Source organism: Xyrauchen texanus, chromosome 23 (assembly GCF_025860055.1).
Source record: "Xyrauchen texanus isolate HMW12.3.18 chromosome 23, RBS_HiC_50CHRs, whole genome shotgun sequence".
Lineage (NCBI taxonomy): Eukaryota > Metazoa > Chordata > Actinopteri > Cypriniformes > Catostomidae > Xyrauchen > Xyrauchen texanus.
In genome coordinates this window covers 37,953,759-37,974,590 of record NC_068298.1, presented here as the reverse complement: position 1 = coordinate 37,974,590, position 20,832 = coordinate 37,953,759, and the positions used below count along the sequence as shown (strand labels likewise).

Genomic DNA, 20,832 nt, shown 5'->3' with positions numbered 1-20,832 from the left:
TTACTAGAAATTATCCTCCCTGCCCAGTAGATGGCATAAGTATGAAAAATGTGAATTGCCAAAAACAAAATAAGAAGAAAGTGAAAGTGGAGATTTAAGGACATAAAAAAGGACATAATTTGAAATGTATTAGTCATTTTAAAGGTTTTTCTTTTGGTGTGTCTGATCATCTAGCACACTGCACTTTTTGCTTTATGAAGGCCAGACATTTACGTTAGTTAGATTGATTATAACAAGTTTCAGACTTTCACGCAGGGATGACACAACCATGACAAGTCTGCTATGAAGTATTATAACTGCACTGAGTGGCAGTATTATAACAAAAGATAATTTTGTAAAAATCCAAATAACTTTACAGATCTTTATTGTAAAGTGTTTAAACAATGTTTTCCATGCTTGTTCAATGAACCATAAACAATTAATGAACATGCACCTGGGTAATAAAATAATCGTGGTCACACATGGGACCCTATGAAAGAAATAACCCAATATCTGGTCCCTTCAGTTTTTTTGGCTGGATGTTGTACATGAGACATTATTGGTCATTCAGTACTGAAGTGAATAAGACTAACAGTAATGGGTCAGAGATTAAAAACTTTAAAACAGTTACAAAAATGTAAAATGTTTTCATCTGTTTAACTACATTAACTTAGTCAATAGTCAATGATGACTTCTATTTTTGCTTACGTCTCAGGTTGTTTGCATATTATCAACAGCTCAGTGTCTGTCACACAAATGCCTGGCAGGCTGTTGCACTCATTAATATATATTACGCTTTCTGCGTTCAGCCAAACTGATTTGCTGAATCAAGACAAGGACTGTGACATGTGAGGTCTAGCCAGTGAAATTATCACCTTTGAGTTAGTTCCGCCCACTTCCATCCAGTTATCATGGTTTCTGCGCCCCTGATTCCAACACAGATAGAGGAGTAAACCCTTCAAAAAAAATTTTTTCCAACAAAGTAGCAATTAATATGGGATGAGTTTGCATCCCATTCGCCTCAAAAGGTTTGACATGTTGTACTTTCTGAGATGCTATTCTGCTCACTACAATTTCACAGAGGGATTATCTGAGTTACCGTAGCCTTTCTGTCATTTCAAAACAGTCTGGCCATTCTCCGTTGACCTCTAACATCAACAAGGTGTTTCTGTCCGCAGAACTGTCACTTACTAGATGTTTTTTGTTTTATGGTGTATTGAATTTATTCCATTCTATTTATATTACATAATGAATCATATGCCCTATTTAACCATTTGATGATATTGAGAATTGATTAAGTAGTAAGGTAAGAGAGAGAGATTGTAGTTATGATTTTGTTATTATCTTTGTTTTATGGTTTATAAAAGTAACCATGACTGGACAACATTCACCTCGTGAATTTACGTCAATCAGATGCAGCAATGGAGTGCTCTTTTGTGCCCTTTTGTTTCTCTCTGTGCTCTGTCACACATATGGCATTCCAGCAAGTTTTAGGAGGAGGCCTCTATTCCTGAGGAGAAGATAACGCCTATACATTGCATGTCTAAATAACTCATGTCTCTGAATTCTTTACAGTTATTGTACCCTCTCAAATGTGACTTTGCCATAGTTGAAAACAACTTGCAAGGAATTTAATTGCTCTCCTTGATACCCCTTTGACATAAAGAAATAAGGAGTAGCCATAATTGATAGCTAACCTCTGATAACTGACCATAAGTTGTTTCAACCAAGGATGGGACATCGATTCATGTTGTGGCTAACAATTATTGTTTGCATGAAGACGGAAACAGTTTGAGGTAGTTGACTTACCAGAATGCTAGAAGTTGTGGTATGATGACACCTTCAATGTAATTTGCATATGACTATAATTGCTTTGGAAAGTTTGTAAAACTTCACTTCGAACTTACTGTCATTGTAACTGTTGTATCTTTTTTTTCTCCCCCATTTCTACCCAATTTGGAACGCCCAATTCCCAATGCGCTGTAGGTCCTATTGGTGTCATAGTGACTCGCATCAATCCGGGTGGGGGAGGATGAATCTCCGTTGCCTCTGCATCTGAGACCGTCAATCTGCGCATCTTATCACGTGGCTTGTTGAGCGCATTAAAAATGTTAGGCTAACTGATTCCCAGCTCTCGAGGCATAGTTTTAGTTTGAATGGGAAAACCTCATCTCTCTTGGTGTCTCCACTCCGGGCAGGAAAAGATAGATAGCAGATTATTTTAGTTCAGATTAGATATTAATTTCATTATTTTTTATATAATAAAACAGTGTGGACATTGGTTGATCATGAGTACACTGAGATCTGCATTAGCGACTAAAATTAAAGGAAAATAAATACAATAATGTTTTGGATCATTTCTTGTTCTCTGTGTTTTCAAATCGCTGATGTTGTGCTCTTAATACCTGTTCTCCTGATTTTTATGTGTGGCAGCCTTGCCTGTATTTTGTTTTCCAATGGGTTTGATCTGTGACCAATTGAGCTTAATGAAATGGAAAGCCAAGTCCAAATCTCCAATAAGGAGGATGAACTAAGCCAATGTTGTAAATAATTTTGTTCAGATGCCCTGATAGCTAAGAAGTATACTGAAACAATCAAGAAAATGGTTAGTCAGGGATTAATTAATTCAGACTGTAAAGTAGAACAACAGCTTCAATGGTTGGAAATGTGTTCAACCCAGAGGGAAAAATTGTAGGGGTGGTTGAAGGGGTTCAGAAATGAGTGCAGTACAAGACAAAGTTGTTGAGATTTCAGGCATAAATGGCTGTTACAATCTGAGTGATTTAGGAAATGGTTTAGGGGTTGTGTTTAAACAATATGAAGAAATAAAAAAAGGAAAAGAAAACAAATCTGTGGTGCCAGTCCTGTGTTCTCTTCTGACGGCTCAGCTCACACACCAGATAAAAGCTCCACTTCTCTGCCGGGGCAAAATCAAAGCCCTTACCATGAAGTTAGGGAAATGTTGAACAAAACTGAAGCCCCCCCCCCACCAATGCGAATGAAACTGATGTTACAGTTACAAAAACTTATAAAGCGAAAACAACTACAGGTGCAAAACCTAGAACATTGATTAAAAAAAGATACTAACTCCACTAAATAAGCTTTGTGCTGCTATTAGGCCAATAAATGATCATCAGGGTAATTCTATAAGCAAAATAAATAATGAAATGGGTGCAAGAGGAGAAATGGGAGAACATAATAGAATGGCCTCTGCTGAAAAGAATAGTTTGATGTTAGGTCTCGATCAATCTGAATTGCATAACCCAAATCAGCTGTTGTCGATTAAGTTAGAGACCGTAGCTAGACAACAGAACTTGGGGATATGTGGAAAATCTGGTTCCCATTTCCAAATTGGCCGAGGTAAAGCAGCTTGATTTCTTTCCTCTCACACCAGATAATTGGGGTGAATTCTGTGATGCTCTTGAGGTTACAAAGTTTCTGTGCAGGAGATTTTAGGGTGGGGCTCTTTCCCCTGGACCAGTGTCACAGACGTGAAACAAGCCCCAAATGAAAATCTGCTCACTTATGCAGAGCGTTATGCAGAGTGGACATGTTTTTGAAAATTGTAGGTTAAGCTCAGTAAATGTCACAACGGTGGAAATATAGGCCATATCCTGAGAGTCTGTAGATACAGAGCACATGGACATAGGTGGGAGGGTGGCAATAAAATGGAGGGAGGGAAAAGGGAGGATACATGAAAAATGTTAGGCTAACTGATTCCCAGCTCTCGAAGCTCCAGCTGTTATTAGAGGAAAAAGATGAATAGGGGTCAGCGGCCTCCGGCTCTTGTGATAAAAATGATTCTCATCCTTTCATTCATGCATAGTTAGGAGGCCGGCAATCCATTGATTTAGGGGCATCAGTTTCTATCACTAATCTTCCTGTTCAAACTACATCAGAATCTATGTATATAGAAGGGTTGAATGGTAAAACAAATTATATCGATCAGTCCCACTTCTCCTCAAGATAGAGGATTTCCTAAATGTATATTGGTCACAATTCTGGGTAGGAAAAAACACAGTTGGTACAATAACTGGTGTTGATATTTTGAAACAGATAGAAGCAAATATTTTATTATCACAAGTTAAGATTGTGCTTTGCTGCAATTACTCTGCTTATCTTATGCTGGTCCCCACCAGGATGACCTAGATTATTCAGTCGCAGCTGTTACAGCTGTAACAGAGAAGCACCCTGAATGGAAACTTTTGATTTCTAAATTCCCTGCTGTGTGGACTTAAGATAAATTCGACTGTATTCTTGCTAAAGTGTCACCAATCAGCATTCCAAGTCCTATGTATGAAGTTAAATGTAAAAATTCGATTAAACATTATCCTTGTAGAAGAGCAGAGATAGCTGTAGTTGAACTATGAAAATGGGGGATTATTGTTCCTTGCAAATCTTCCAACTAACTCTTCCATGTGGCCTGTCAGCAAGCCTGATTGAAGCTGGCACTTGACAATTGATTATACTGCACTAAATGTAGTCTCAACTAAAGTCCACTCCCTAGTGGCCAACCCTACAACAATTCTCAATGAGATAGGATTTCAGCATGCTTATTATACTGCTTTGGATATTTCTTGTGGATTTTGGACATGTGCCATTGCTGTAGAGTATCAACCAAAGTTTGCTTTTATCTGTGGGTGTCAACAAAGAACATGGACCCATGTACCACAGGGGTTTTGCAGTTCTCCGACATTATTTCATCAGATTCTATTCGAAAAGCCCTCAGGGATGATGGATCTATTGTTTTGCACTATGTGGATGGCATTCTCATTGCCAGCCCCACCATGTTTAAGCACATAGTTGCTGTTCAGACTGTTTTGAAAGCTCTACAAAATGGGGTTTTAAGTTAATTTTAAAAAGCTCAGGTGGCATCATCTGAGGTTACCTATTTGGGACAGTTAGTTGGCATTCCAGGCCAACACATAACCCCTGAAAGAGTTTAAGTAATAGTCGAATTGCCAAAACCACAAACTGGTTTGAGCCATGTTCTGAATTGATCGACTGGACAGAGGAAATGGACAAGTCATTTGTGAGCATTAAAGAGACAATTGTTTCAACGCCTGCATTGAGACACACTGATATTAACAAGCCTTTTCATCTGTGGATTTGGGTGAGTAATAAATCTTACTCTGCAGCATCAGGACAACGCGTTCCAGAGAAAACATAGAGTAGGCTATTACTCTACCCCTGTGCCTCCTTCTATGGCAGGACAGCAACCCTGTTTGTTGATTTGTGACTGTGCAGAGTGGGCTGTGAGGAGGTTAGTCACCAGAGAGTTGTTGTACACATGATACCAGATTTTAAAGCTGCTCACTAACACTCGTTTGGGCTCCATTTCAAATCAGAGATGTGCTAAATGGGAAACTACTTTACTGAGCAAAAATGTTGACATTTCTAGTGACTTTGGAAATATGGTCAACCCTGCTTCGCTCCTACCTGATGAAGGAACTACTCATAACTGTGAACATGCATTGCAACATGACTCTGTGAGCCTTTTGAACACAGAACCCTTGACAGATGCACTAAATCTCTTTGTAGATGGTTCCAGCTTTCAAAACGAAGGAGTTTGATACTCAGGCTGGGCTGTGGTTAATGAAGGGCTGTGGGACTGTCACTTGTGGATGTATTTCTGAGGGTGGTGCTCAAGTACCAGAAATGATAGCCCTTACACGAAGGAGTTTGGCAAACTGCATTGCAGTTTGCCAAAGGGAAACGGGTAAATGTGTACACAGACAGTAATTATGTGTGACAGGGCGGAGGGCGGAGGGCGGGGCCGGGTCGTGATTATACACACACGGTCCCGTATCAGGCTAATTAAGCCTCCGAGAGGGATAAAGGCCGATTGCGGATCTAACCACTGCGGGATTACCCATTTCTCATTAAAAGCATGTTGTTGAATTTATAGATTCTTGCACTATCCCAACAGAGAGAGCAGTTATCAAGTTGACAGGACACTCCAAAGAAAACTCTGTTGAATCTTAAGGAAACAACGCAGCAGATCTGGCTGAGAGAGAGGCTGCTCTTCTGAAAATGCACACAGACAATGCAGAGGCTGTCTCTCACTCTCCCTTGTTGACACAGACGGTGGGGGTGCACCTGAAAAAGACATTTTTGAACTCTTTGCTGTTGATGATGATGGTGATGAGCAGAAACAATGGACAAAATTAGGGGCTCAGTTGAACTCTGATGGCCTATGAAAATTTGATGATCGTATTGTGTGCCCTACCTCTGTCCGTGTTGAACTTATGTCACTGTCTTATGTCACCTGCTGTTTGCAATGGTTTTTGCAAAAGATGTCTGATATGTCTAAAGGCAAATTCCTCATCCAAGCTAAAAAATTCCATTAGGACATGCACCCCGGCCACAGGGCCCATGGACACGTTTGTTTGATTTCATTGGTCCTTTATCTCCTAATGGAGGCAGTATATATATATAAATGATTGTTGATCTATTTTCAAGATGGTTAAAATAATTTCCTCTGAGAAACTGTACTGTAGATGCCACTGTCAAAACATTGCTCCATGAGGTATTCCCTAGATGAAACAAGTTGACAGGAGTCAGACAGCATTTTCACATACCGTTTAGACCACAGTCTAGTGGTTCTGAGGAGCGTACAAATCATACTTTGAAAACTGCTCTGAGAAAGAGAGTTCTGGAGTGGGGGAAGGGATGGCACATGGCCTTAGTAAAACATTAAATCCAGCAGGGGTAACACAAGATTTTTGATTCAAGTGGTCAACGTAAATGTTTCCGAATGGATGGTGTAGCAATGGTGATTTACTGGATTGGCCCAAATTACCCTGAGAGTACCCACACATTGCAGAAAGGTCGATGGGTGAACCGAGGAAACTTAGATGTCTTTGATGCTAATTTCACTACTCTTATTTGGATCTCTAAAGCCCTAGCTGAATAAAACTCTAATGCATGTAATGTGACCTTTGAATGTACAGGCCATTATGTAATCAATCAGAAGCCTGTCAAAGACAACAACAGATTGAAAAGATCTACTAGACCTAAAGCGCCATATCCTAGACACATCATGTCTTACCATGTGCCTGGAACACGAGACAATATTGTTCAACATTGCAGTGCAGTGGTTCATAGCTACATACACAAAAATATCTTAACATGTTACATTCCTACCTCGACCTTGTACAAAACCATAGTGACAGATACATTTCTAATGAGATGGAATGTACTTAGGCCAGATAAAGTTCATGTTGTTAGATGGGATGTAAACAGAACGTATGGAGCGATTTGTGATCAACAGGGTAGAATTGACAAAACTTCAAAAATGGCTTTGATCTGAATTGAAGTAAAAAATAAATTACCCCTTGTTAATGCTCTTTCCCTATACTGGTTTCTCTATACCTTTCCTCTGGGTAAAAGGGACATTTGTGTTAAAATCACTGAGAAGCTCACTGGAACTAGAGTTATGAATGTCCCAACCCACCTGTGTCATGTATCATTTGTTAAGCAAGATTATAATTGGGCTAGTTTCACTGATGTTTATATAAAATATAACATGGAAATATAATTTGCTAACAAATCTGTGATTAAAATAGAACAACTTTATGATCACTTAGAGATGAAATGTCAAAACCCCACTTCTATGGTTTATAACACCACAGTTTGGATGCATTTGAATATGTTTCATTTGATTAAGAAAATTGTCTCTTGTATGATCCTCAAAAATCATGTGCCCCTGCCAATTAACGATCTTGAATAGAAAGATTATGAACATTACCAGGTTTTTATGTGACCCCAAATTTCAGATGTAGCCTTAGGTTTGATGGCAAGAAAAACTATTTTTGCAATTTCTATGAACAATTCTACATTTAGTACAAGAATTGAGAGACATTCAGTCCAAACCCAAAACTGGGCAATGTGCGAAGTTCAGAATTGTTCATTCTATAGGACCTGAGTGGAAATCAAAAGACAGTTGTGCCCATGCTAAGTGTGCAGTAATTGACTTGTGTGTAGCTGAAATAAAGGACAAAACTGAATATTACCCCAAATTAAAATCTAAGCTAGCACAAAGAACCTATGTTGACTCCTTTCTTAAACAGATTAAAACAAATGGTGCGTTTGGAGGATATGAATATCTAAATTATGCCTGGCTTCGATCTGATGGTAAACCCTTTTTAACTGACCCTAAGGGACAAACCGCTTTAGCTATAGCTTTGATGTTTGCATTTACTGTTGATAGTGTCATTACTGACATCTCTGAATCTGTGGAAGAATTCGTTGAAGAAGTTTGGGAGGATTTTGATGAAGCTTCTGATGAAGGGCCTCTTCATGGGGACCAGAATTTTTAGGTTCTAGCATGTCCGTGTGGAGGTGAAGACGTGTGTAGGTCTTGTCAGTGGAACACATGCCATTTCTCGTCTCTTTAGTATCCTCACCGGTAGACAACCGTGGGGTATTGAATCCCTCACTGGTCTAAAATGGGGGAGTGAAGGGGAAATACTGTATATTAATCCCTCTTTGCTCTTGGAAGGTATGTCTTATATTTCACAATCCTCACTTATTCTTATTATATGAATCAATGTTCTGTGCTCTTTCCCTAAAAGGTACAAGTAATATGTATATGATTTGAGGGGTGACTGAGGGTCTGGCCCATGTCAGGAGTGCAGTAACAGTGTTTACTCATTTAGCTCGGCCTCCGGAGAATGTGCATTTTATGTTGAATTGCATTTATTCCATTTCTGTTTCTTTGAAAATTCAAAGAACAACAGCATTGTTTAAATGCATACTATGAGATAAAATTATTGCTGTCACACATAGGACCCTACGAAAGAAATAACCCAATATCTGTTCCCTTCTGGGGTTTTTTTTTTTGGCTGGATGTTGTGCATGAGACATTATTGGTCATTCAGTACTGCAGTGAAAAAGAATAACAATAAAGAGGTCAGAGATTAAAAACTTTAAAACAGTTACCAAAATGTAAAATGTTTTCTATTTAACAACATTAACTTAGTCAATAGTCAATGATGACTTCTCTTTTTGCTTATGTCTCAGGTTGTTTGCATATTATCAACAGCTCAGTGTCTGTCACACAAATGCCTGGCAGGCTGTTGCACTCATTAATATATATTACGCTTTCTGCGTTCAGCCGAACTGATTTGCTGAATCAAGACAAGGACTGTGACATGTGAGGTCTAGCCAGTGAAATTATCGCCTTTGAGTTAGTTCCGCCCACTTCCATCCAGTTATCATGGTTGCTGCGCCCCTGATTCCAACACAGATAGAGGAGTAAACCCTTCAAAAATGTATTTTTCCAACAAAGTAGCAATTAATATGGGATGAGTTTGCATCCAATTCGCCTCAAAAGGTTTGACATGTTGTACTTTCTGAGATGCTATTCTGCTCACTACAATTTCACAGAGGGATTATCTGAGTTACCGTAGCCTTTCTGTCATTTCAAAACAGTCTGGCCATTCTCCGTTGACCTCTAACATCAACAAGGTGTTTCCGTCCGCAGAACTGCCACTTACTAGATGTTTTTTGTTTTATGGTGTATTTGATTTATTCCATTCTATTTTTATTATATAATGAATCATATAGCCTATTTAACCATTTGATTATATTTGATTAATCACAAGTAGTAAGGTAAGAGAGAGAGATTGTAGTTATGATTTTGTTATTATCTTTGTTTTATGGTTTATAAAAGTAACCATGACTGGACAACATTCACCTCGTGAATTTACTTCAATCAGATGCAGCAATGGAGTGCTCTTTTGTGCCCTTTTGTTTCTCTCTGTGCTCTGTCACACATATGGCATTCCAGCAAGTTTTAGGAGGAGGCCTCTATTCCTGAGGAGAAGATAACACCTATACATTGCATGTCTAAGTAACTCATGTCTCTGAATTATTTACAGTTATTGTACCCTCTCAAATGTGACTTTGCCATAGTTGAAAAGAACTTGCAAGGATTTTAACTGCTCTCCTTGATACCCCTTTGACGTAAAGAAATAAGGAGTAGCCATAATTGATAGCTAATCTCTGATAACTGACCATAAGTTGTTTCAACCAAGGATGGGACCTCGATTCATGTTGTGGCTAACAATTATTGTTTGCATGAAGATGGAAACATTACAATATTTGTAATATGTTAAAATGTTTGAGGTAGTTGACTTACCAAAACAGGTATTTTAACAGGCTTTGCAATGTTAAAATAGGGGCAAGGACTTCCTGTTCAATACAAAACCAGTGATGGGATAAATTGAAAAGCTGTTACTGGGCAGTAGTTTTGGATTTAGTCCAATTGACTCTATATCCTGAGAAATTAGAGAAGGAATTAATAATCCTGTTGAGGCAAGGCATAGATCTAGTGGGGTCAGAGATGAATAACAAAATATCATCTGCGTAGAGCAAAAGCTTATGTGCCACACCTCCCACCATCACCCCTGTAAAATCATCCACCTTTCTTATTGTGGCTGCTAATGGTTCCAGGGCAAGACAGAACAATAATTGGGAAAGAGGGCAACACTGCTGAATTAATTAACTTAATTCACTCAATAAAAGTATTTCTGAACCCGTATATTTCCAAAACCTTAAAATATAATCCCATTCAACCATATCGAATGCCTTTTCGGCATCAAGTGAGATGGCAGCGACCGGAGTCTGATCATTTGCCATTAACCACATGATACTGATGAAATGCCTAATGTTATCTGAAGAGCTACAACCCTGAATAAACACCACCTGATATATATGTATAAGAGATGTCATAACTTTACTTAATCGGTTAGACAAAAGTTTTGACAAAATTTTAACATCTAGCTGGATCAGGGAAATTGGATGGTAACTCTTACACTCGCTTGGATCTTTGTCCTTTTACTGATCCAGGCTTGGGTCTTGGTTGGCGGGAGCTTTCCATTCTTTAACGATTCCATATAAACTTCTAACAAAAGTAGAGCCAGTTCTGTATCATAAGAAAATTCAGCGGCAAAGCCATCTCGCCACGGAGACTTGCCTTCAGGTAAGTCCTTAATTACCTTGTCAAACTCCTACAAGGTTATCTCAGAATCAAGAGAATTTGTTTACTCATTCACCAGTTTAGGGAGATCTAGTGGTTCCACAAAGTTTCTGATATCTTCATCAGTATAGACAAAGACGTGGAACTATAAAGATCAAGATATAATTTTTTAAAAGCATTATTAATATCAATGGCAGAGGTAAATATTTACCACCAATACACCACTAGCAGATATCACTGAGGGAATGTAGAAAAAGACTCTCCGTGCGTTATAAATCTAGCCAAAATCTTCCCTGCTTTATCCCCCGACTCAGTGTATCACTGTCTTGCCCTGAACATCCAAAGCTCCTCCTTCCATCAAAATAGTATTATATCTGTGTTTCAATCGGACCATCAGATGACATTCAGCGTTTTGGCTCTACCTCAGCATTTTTAATATTCCCTTCCAACTCCAACTCCAATTATGAATTTTTTGATGAATGAAGCAAACTGTATGATCCGACCCCTAAGACCCCCCTAAGTGCCTCCCAAGACACAGAGGATACTGAGGACTAGTTAGTATCCATATAAACATTGATTTCAACCTTTAACATTTGTTGGAGTTCAGGATTTTGCAAAAGGGATACATTAATCATTCCATGGTTCTCTGCAGGAAACCTATGGAGTGCGTACTCCAGGTAGGGAATGAGGTTTTGCCCTTAGTTTTAGTGAAGGAGTTCAAGTACCTCAGGGTCTTGTTCACGAGTGAGGGGACAATGGAGCGGGAGGTTGGCCGGAGAATCGTGGCAGCGGGGGCGGTATTGCACTCGCTCTATCGCACCGTTGTCACGAAAAGAGAGCTGAGCCGAAAGGCAAAGCTCTCGATCTACCGGTCAATTTTTGTTCCTACCCTCACCTATGGTCATGAAGGTTGGGCCATGACCGAAAGAACTAGGTCGCGAGTATAAGCGGCCGAAATGGGCTTCCTCAGAAGGGTGGCGGGCTTCTCCCTTAGAGATAGGGTGAGGAGCTCAGTCATCCATGAGGAGCTCGGAGTAGAGCCACTGCTCCTTTGCGTCGAAAGGAGTCAGTTGAGGTGGTTTGGGCATCTGGTAAGGATGCCACCTGGCCGCCTCCCTAGGGAGGTGTTTCAGGCACGTCCAGCTGGGAGGAGGCCTTGGGGAAGACCCAGGACTAGGTGGAGAGATTACATCTCCACACTGGCCTGGGAACGCCTCGGGGTCCCCCAGTCAGAGCTGGTTAATGTGGCTCGGGATAGGGAAGTTTGGGGCCCCCTGCTGGAGCAGCTGCCCCCGCGACCCGACTTCAGATAAGCGGTTGAAGATGGATGGATGGATGGATACATTAAAGAACCAACAATATGATTTATTTTTCTCAGTATTTGGCAACACCTCTAAACTCACTAAAAAAATATATTCTAGATTAAATCTTATGGGCTGATGAATAAAATGTATAGTCCCTACCAGATGGGTTCAAAAGTCTCCAAATATCTGTAAGACCAAGATTTTACATATCCTGTGAAGTGCCAATGTTGCGCTGTGGCAGGGCGGAGGGCAGGACCAGATTGTGATTCCGCACATCCGGCCCCTAATTTGGCTGATGAAGCCCAAGAGGGATAAAGGCGACAGGACATGGCAGCGTGTCAGAGAGAGAGAGAGTTATGGGCAGCTGCTGCTGTGTGTATTTGTCTTTTTGGTTAAGTTTATCATTAAATGATCATTTATATTATCAAGCCGGTTCTCGCCTCCTCCTTTCCAATGAACTCTGTTACAGGGTCTTTACACATTTTTGCTTCATTATGATCAAGGATAGAGTCCATCAAAAGATTAAAGTCTCCCCCCCAATATTACATAATGAGGGGTGCCAGCGGTTTGCAACATCTTTAAAAAAAAACCTGATAATCAAAGTTAGATGCGTAAATATTAGCCAAAATCAACTTTTGCCCCTGAATTTCTCCTTCCTATTTTATCTTTAATCTGTTTGAGACATTTGAATTGTAGATGTTTACTTATCAATGTAATGACTCCCCTGCTCTTACTTAAGCCAGCACTAAAGAAAACATGTCCACCCCATATAATCCCAAATTTCAGCTTCCTGCAGGGAAAGATGTGTTTCTTGAAGAAACACAATATCATATTTCTTACATTTAAGAAAATAAATAACCTTCCTTCTTTTTATGGGGTGCCCCAATCCATTCACATTCCAAGTGGAGAGAGACAGTCAACTCATATTAACATTTTACATTTTGACATTTTAGAAAAAATAGATTGTGTGTCAAAAATAAAGTTATGAAAACCACATTCCAACATTAGTGCAACAACCAAACCCTGAACCAAACACACAGAAAAAAGAAAAATGTGTGCATTAACACCCATGCACGACAGCGGCAACCGATCTCCATCCCTCTAAACTGAAACAGTACATGTACGCCTACTTTGCCGTCGGATTGCTCAAGTCAGAATTACACAACAGAAAATAATCTATAAAACAAACTCCAGCCAATCAGCGGGATAAACACAAATACGTGTAGATTCATCCACATAACTGTTCCAAATGTGTGTTCTTCTAAAACCAATTAGAAGAACACACTCTTTATCTAAAATAAAGAGTTTTATTCTTCAATATCCATATTGAGGACCCCGCTGTCACCCCTTACAAAATATGTATTTCGTACTAATACTCACACACTGCTTTATGATATCCAAACACTTACTTTAATGCATAATTTGAAAAAGAAATAGATTTTAATGCTTGTATTACAGACTAACCTACATTTACACGCTTATTCAAGCATAATTAGCTTCTATGGTAGTTCACCACATAGAAAGACTATGAACTCTGAGGTCTGCAGTTCGAGCCAATGCAAGTTGACACATGAGACTAAAGTGTCATAGAAGTGATACAAATGTGGTTGCTTCTAACAATTTTATTTTTTTTCGCAATTTGATTTAGGACACTATCAGTTAGGTTTAGGTGTTGGTTTAAGAAAAGGAATATCTGTTTTGTTCACCTCTCATTTAATTTTAGGTCACAATTGGTTAGGTTTAGGTTAAAATTTTATGTTATGGAGGTCATAAAATTTTCTTAAAAACCTCATCTGATCATGACACAGATTCACTCGCTTTTGACACCCCCGATGAACATTTCACTGTGAAATTGCAGTGAAACATAATAAGGCATGCTTTTTAGTTTAGCAAAATCTTGTGTTCATGAGATCAAGCTGGACAATCTGCTGTGAAATATACTGCCTCAAAATTGCCACAAATTCATATTTCTGGTAATGCAACAAGGGGTGCTGAAGTCAACGGATGTTAGTAATAGACCTATCTCTGTGTTTCTCCTGTCATTTTTCTCCAATATCTTATGCAATATTGGATTACACAGTTAATACTGATCCATGGCATTCAATAGTTGGGCTTTCATCATCACTTACGCATTTATTTCACCAACAAACTCTGGTTGAGTTGAACCGGAACGGAATGACCCATTAAGAACCATCATACCTGATCATTCATGATAGTAAAGTAAAATTATCAAATGAATTAGATTTGCTACTAAATGATACAATATTACAAAACTGGCAGGACAAATCAGAGATACAAGAACTAACATCACAGCTCAGTATGAAATGTTTTGGGTACATTTTTCACTGGCCCACATAATAAACTTCCATGTCTCTCACACATTTAAAACATATGGTCGACGGCCCAGAGGCAACATGTGGGAATGATTTAACATTGAAGGATCATTTTCTTCATAATCACTCTTCATTTCTACTATGACACTGCATAAAAAAACACTGAAAAATGACATGTTTATAATAGACAAGCCATAGTACCCACCTAATACTGGGTACTGCAGTAATAGATCATTCTCCACAGTCCATATTTCAATTAGGACTCAAGTGTACGTGCTCACACAAGCAGCCTAGTAATTCATGATTACATATGCAGAATTGTGTAAGTGGACTCTTATGAAAGTTGTCATTTTGGTCACATTATGGGAAGTGTATGATAATATATTCAAGAGTGTTTGTGCCGTGCACAGACCTCAGCAGGGATACGGGCTAAAGGATAAAAAGGGCACTGCTTATTTTATTTTATTTTAAAGAGTAGCACTTATATATACTTAACTAGTTCTTTGTTTTTGAGTATTAAAGCATTTTTCTTGTTTTATAATTTTTTTCCATTATTTCCTTTTTGACAAATAATAGCCTATTCTGTTATATTCTTAACAAGAATGTCACACATGTCTGTGATAATCCCATGTTTTTAACATGTGTCATAGTAAATCTATGGTATTTTTGAAGTATCTTGGAGTACTATGACAGTATCAAGAAATATGAATATAATCATTCAGTCACATGGTTATTACTATGGTAACGACACAGCCTTTTTTTTTTTTGTTATACAGCTACTCTAATCTTTTTCTTGTCTCATCACTCTTTTCACTTCTCTCATCTCTGCACCCTCACATTATCAGTTTATCTCTGCTGACTCCATTCTGACCTCTCACCATGGTTTTGAATGGGTAGCCTACATGTCCAAAAATGGCCATGGTATTTTTCTGAAAGTGATTAGTCTACTAAAAACTAAAAGGCAAACTTGCTTTGGCTGAATCAGACAGCTCCTTCAGTTAATGGCAGTATTCTATAAAAGAAGTATTACATTTCTATCACTGAAAAGGACTCTACCGCTCCCATTATAATAAATAAAGCTGTCTACACTGCAGGTGTGCCATCTGATGTTGTAAATGCGGTAGCAGTGGAGTATTAGGGCCCAAACATACTTCATGCAAGTATGGAAACACAGTCGCGTTTACATGTATACTATACATGTGGTCTTATTGTACATACATTACTTGCGGTCTTGCATTACTCTGGCGGTTACAAACCTTGGACCACAAGGGGTCGAAAGAGTTTTTCAAGCACCACAAAACCATATGTAGTGGAGTCAACATGTCGACAGTTGAGGAGCGTGTACTTTTGAATTTGCTGAAAAGATGATAAAAAAAGAAAATCCGCTGTATGGCAAAACTGAGAATACAGCGCGTACTTGTGTTAGGTTCTGAATTGCACTCTGACACGTTTCACAATGCAGCGACGCGTGAAATCGAGTTTGCACAGCAAGATGCATCTGCGTTCATGTACTTAAGTAGAGTATGTTTGGGCCTTTAATCTGTTGATGACTTACAACACAATACATAGAATGGACATTTTATCTGACCTGTATTGGTTTACATTTATAGTTCTGCACTGGTGTGTCAGCATTGTGCACATCCAAAATGCTAACTGTATGTTTCATTAATAAAAAAACAATGCAAGCAATGTCGTTTCTGGATTCTAAAGTATTTATTGAATTATTGTAGCATCAAAAATGAGTTCAAAGAATGTGAACATGTTGAAATGTAGGCTACATATAATTTATTGTTCATGTTGCCGGCAGAAAATAAATGAGGAATTACTGTATGCTTGCGCTTGAGTCGCTTAAATAATAATACACTGAAGGGGTGGATTTACCCCTGTCCCTTCAGCCTATTGATGAGCTGAAAACATTTACTAGTAATTGTTATAATCAAAAGGTAATCAAAGCGTTTTTAGTCATCCATTTTTACGGTTATATTATAATTCTGAATGTTGCAGGTCATTTCTGTTTTTGTCCTATGAGATGTGACTGAGATTCTGATTTATATCAGGGATGCAATAACAGTGATTATTCATTTAGCCCAGCTCCCAGATACTGATACACATGTGAGTTGCAACTATTTCATTGATCACTTATTCAGTTTATGTAAGAGTTTCATTGTGTTTAAGTTGAATTATTCATTCCTGACACAAAAACATTCTAAACCTATATCTGTTAGAATTATTACTTAATTAATAACTATTCTATAATAAATATATGATTCTATTTTAATTGAATCACTATTAATTGAATGCGAGAGAGAAAGAGAGAGAAAGAGAGAGAGAGAGAGAGAGAGAGAGAGAGAGAGAGAGATTTTAGTTGTCATATTAGGTGACTATGTGCATTAGTAGGCCTTATGTGCATGGTCTTTGCCTTGCTCTGTCTTAATTTTCTGCAGATGGTGAAAAGAAAAACTGCATTCCATTAAAGTGAGGGAGACGACCTCCAGTCCTGGGAAATAGATAACGCCTACCCACTGCAATGTCTAAATCATTCAGTGTTTGTAAAAACCAATGATGGGAACTTGATTAATGTTATAATATAATAATGAGGAATATAACTAATTATGGTTTACACAAAAATGGAAACAGACCATATTTGTAAAGTGTTAGATGTTTGAAGTAAGTGACCTAATCATATCACACCTCTAATTCAATTTGTATATGACTATAATTGCTTGTGAATGTTTTTGAATGGTTACTTTTCCTTTTTGTCTAATGTTTCTTTATCTTTTTTGCTTCTTTTTCTTTTCTCCTGTCTTTCGGATCTTCTGGATTCCATTGACTGTGTTCCGTTTCCATAACTTATTAAATATAATTATTTACTAATTATTTTATTTACAAACATACAGTCAAACCATTGAGCCGATTTGAAAGTTGGCAAGTAGAAAACAAAACGTTATTTCAGTCACATATTAAATTAATATCAAGTAATGGCCTGGAGAAAAAAGCTTTTATAGTTTACATGATGTAAACAGATATCTTCTGTTGTGTTTTGTTTGTAACTTCATGAAACACAAACAGAATAATTAAAGGGCTGATGTTCCGTGACGCGACTTCGATGCTCTGGGGTGAATTCAAAACGAAATTTTTGCTCCCTCAAAGAGCACTGCTGCAGAAGGGAATGCCACTTGAAAGCTCGTTCCAACAAAGTGAGAAAATGAATGGGCCTTTCCACCTGAAGAAGGTCACATTCATACAGTAATTCCATGTTCCCTTCAGAGTACCCATTTCAAGGGCTCTGTACCTCGGAAGAAGTAGGGCATAGAGAATCACTTGCGATTGGACTAGTGGGTGATGTTAATGGCATCTTCGCTTATTTATTTTTTTAAATACGCTCACGATTTACCTCATAATAACACATTATTACTGTTATTGTGAGATTATAACAAGATTTTAATTATGTTTTATTTAACATTTTTAAATAAATTATTAAAATGTATACTTTTTTTCTGGACGTCCAGAAGGGCACCTTCTGCCAACGTTCTGTGCGGTCTTTTAAAAGGTTAATATGAAGACTTCATCTATCATATTTGAGGGAATGAAGAAAACTACTTTATGTGGCTTTGTCAAAATCACTTCATAAAATAGTCTAGAAAACATCAAACTGCCTTTCGAATCTCTGAATTCTCTGTCTAAAACACAATATATATATATATATATATATATATATATATATATATATATATATATACAGCTTTCAAAAACAACATAAAAAGAACATAAATTCCACTCAAAATAGTCTAGATCATACAGACATTTGGAGAGAGAGAGGCAGCCAGCAGTAAACTAAATCGTCAGCTTCGAGGAACTCTAATCTGACCGTGTTGCTTGCAAACTCCAGTTTAGTTCAAGAGCAAAGGACAAAACTACTACAACTGTTATGAAATATTTACTTTATATCCTGCTATAAAATAACAGTGGCCCCCAAAAATAATTTGGACACTTTATTCACACTTAAAAATGTGTGGACGTCATTGCATAAACAGAAAGAGAGCACAAGCACTCTTTTTCACAAGTTTGTTGAGGTTGAACTGACTTCATAAATCCATAAAAATCACATTGAAGGCAGCTGGTTAAAAGAAACTGCAAAAATGGCTGAGAAAAGTGAAGTACGTTCTGAGAAAAGCTCTGGACTGGACATCAGTCACTGAATTAAACACGTAACGTCATTAAGTCAAGTGACAACTGTAAAACTTTACTTTTTGAAACATATCGGGGGGAATTTACTAAAATTGAATTACACCCTGCAATAGCATGTTCTGTAGGCACAAACGCACCCAATAAATGTGTGCTGAATGCAATTTGCAGTTCTGGGTGCTATATATTGCAGGATGCAGCAGACCACCATTATCTGACACACTTTGACAGGACTGAACAGCATCACTGACAACTGTGATCCAAGCACCTGAATCATCTCTTTAACATGCTGAAAGAGGATTCCAAACAGTATTCATTAAGTAGTAAAATACTTTTCCATTCCAACATAGCCATTACCTGTGTGGTATAGTTCTCATAGTCCTCTGTGAAGGGAACCCCATCATGCCACACGCCACACGAGAGTTTTTGGTGGTCCAGCCAGTGTTACAGATGTGTCCCCATCCTTCCTTAAACTTCACCTCAATCACCCCCTCTGTGATGGGCATGCGGCTGGCATGGGCACTGGAGAGAGGATGCAGACGAATCTTCTCCATTCTGTTTTCATCCACCTGCATCTAAAACATAAAATGTGAAATAATATGGTTCTCAAATGGTTTTGCTTCAGGACTCAAGACCCAACACAGCTTTGGATAAAAGCTAAAGGACTTAACTCTACCAAAATTGTTTGTACTTAAAAAACAAAGACAAATTAAAGACAAATGTCCTCAAAATCAAATGTTAGCAGGAAAACTGACCATTTGTTTTCTGGATCTCAATATGTTCATGCTCTTTGTAACCAAGAAGCCATGTGTAATTGTAGTCTGGGTCATTTTTTCTTTTTCCTTGCGTTTTTATTAGGGACAGTAGCAGAACAGACCTGTGGCCCAATTTTGGATCACAGTCCATCAGTTGAGAACCACTGATAAAGATTATGTACTGGCTTTGACAGTTTGTGTACATGCATGTCTGCTGTAATGAGAAAGTGAAATACCACTTTCTGATAGACATAGAATTCTTGTTTTATGTATTCAGTTTCAATCGAAGTTTCATGCAGCGTTCCATATGTTTTTATTGGCTGTGTCTGTCTCTTTGGCTTGTGCTCAATCGAGTCATGTCATATGAGGGTTTTGGATCTCTATGGTGTGCGTCCAGACCACTTTCATTCTGCTCTGGCTAGAGCGCAAATTCCCTCAACCATTTACACAAACACTTCCAAATGTCTGGCCAGCAGAGGACCTCAAACCACTCACTACTGATCCCCTCTCATAGTCTACAAAGTCAGCTGAGCACCTTGCCATAAGACTGAATCTGGACCAAGACTGGCTGAACTGCCAGGCAAATCAGCAGCAGTAAACCACATCTGTACAGTCGGTGCCAGAGGTAAAAAAAAAATGACTTCCCTTGCAAAAAATCTTGAGTTCTGGCAAAATAATCCTACCTCTAACCGAATCCACCCGAGAGAAACCCAGCGTGTGCACGATAGAGACTGAGAAGGGCCTGTTTAGCGAGCTACAGTCACGTATACTTTTAGAGACTGAACAGCAGCCAGAGAAAATAATAGTTTTGATATATATTCAGCCTTTAATGTTTTATATCTGTATGTATACACTAATAATGCATTGACAATGCACACTGTAGTTTCATTTGACAATAAGGTTTGATATGAATGCAATCTGCCCATTTGATCCTAGACTATTAAAAATAGTCCACTGGAAAACAGCAGAAGATTTTGCCCAAATTATCATTTTGTAAAAACTGCAGCAGTGCTCATTGCATCAGATCATTAACAAAATGAACAAAATATCAATGTAAGAATCAAACTCACTCAGAGTGCCAACAATTTATTTCCCATGCATAATTCTTTTAATTATATTCATGTATGCGTTTACAGACAAATGATATAGAACAGTGAAATCGCTCACAAAAACTTGAACCTCTCCTCCATCTTGCCTGCACTCGACAACAGTTTCTCAGAAAAGATGTCTGACGTGAGCTCTACTGACACCACCTTCACCCTGATTAGTAGTCGCTGCTGAAAGTTGTTCCT

At 38.3% G+C, this 20,832-nt stretch overlaps 1 protein-coding gene across 2 annotated transcripts in view; it reads right to left on the bottom strand.

The window, feature by feature from the left end:
• Positions 1 to 20,832, bottom strand: part of loxl3a (lysyl oxidase-like 3a) — a 40,341-nt gene that overhangs the window by 13,159 nt on the left and 6,350 nt on the right. For both annotated transcript variants that reach the window (XM_052154482.1, XM_052154480.1), the window contains exon 4: positions 19,143 to 19,360. In XM_052154482.1, the coding sequence (XP_052010442.1) occupies positions 19,143 to 19,360 (218 nt within the window). The remainder of the gene's footprint in view (positions 1 to 19,142; positions 19,361 to 20,832) is intronic.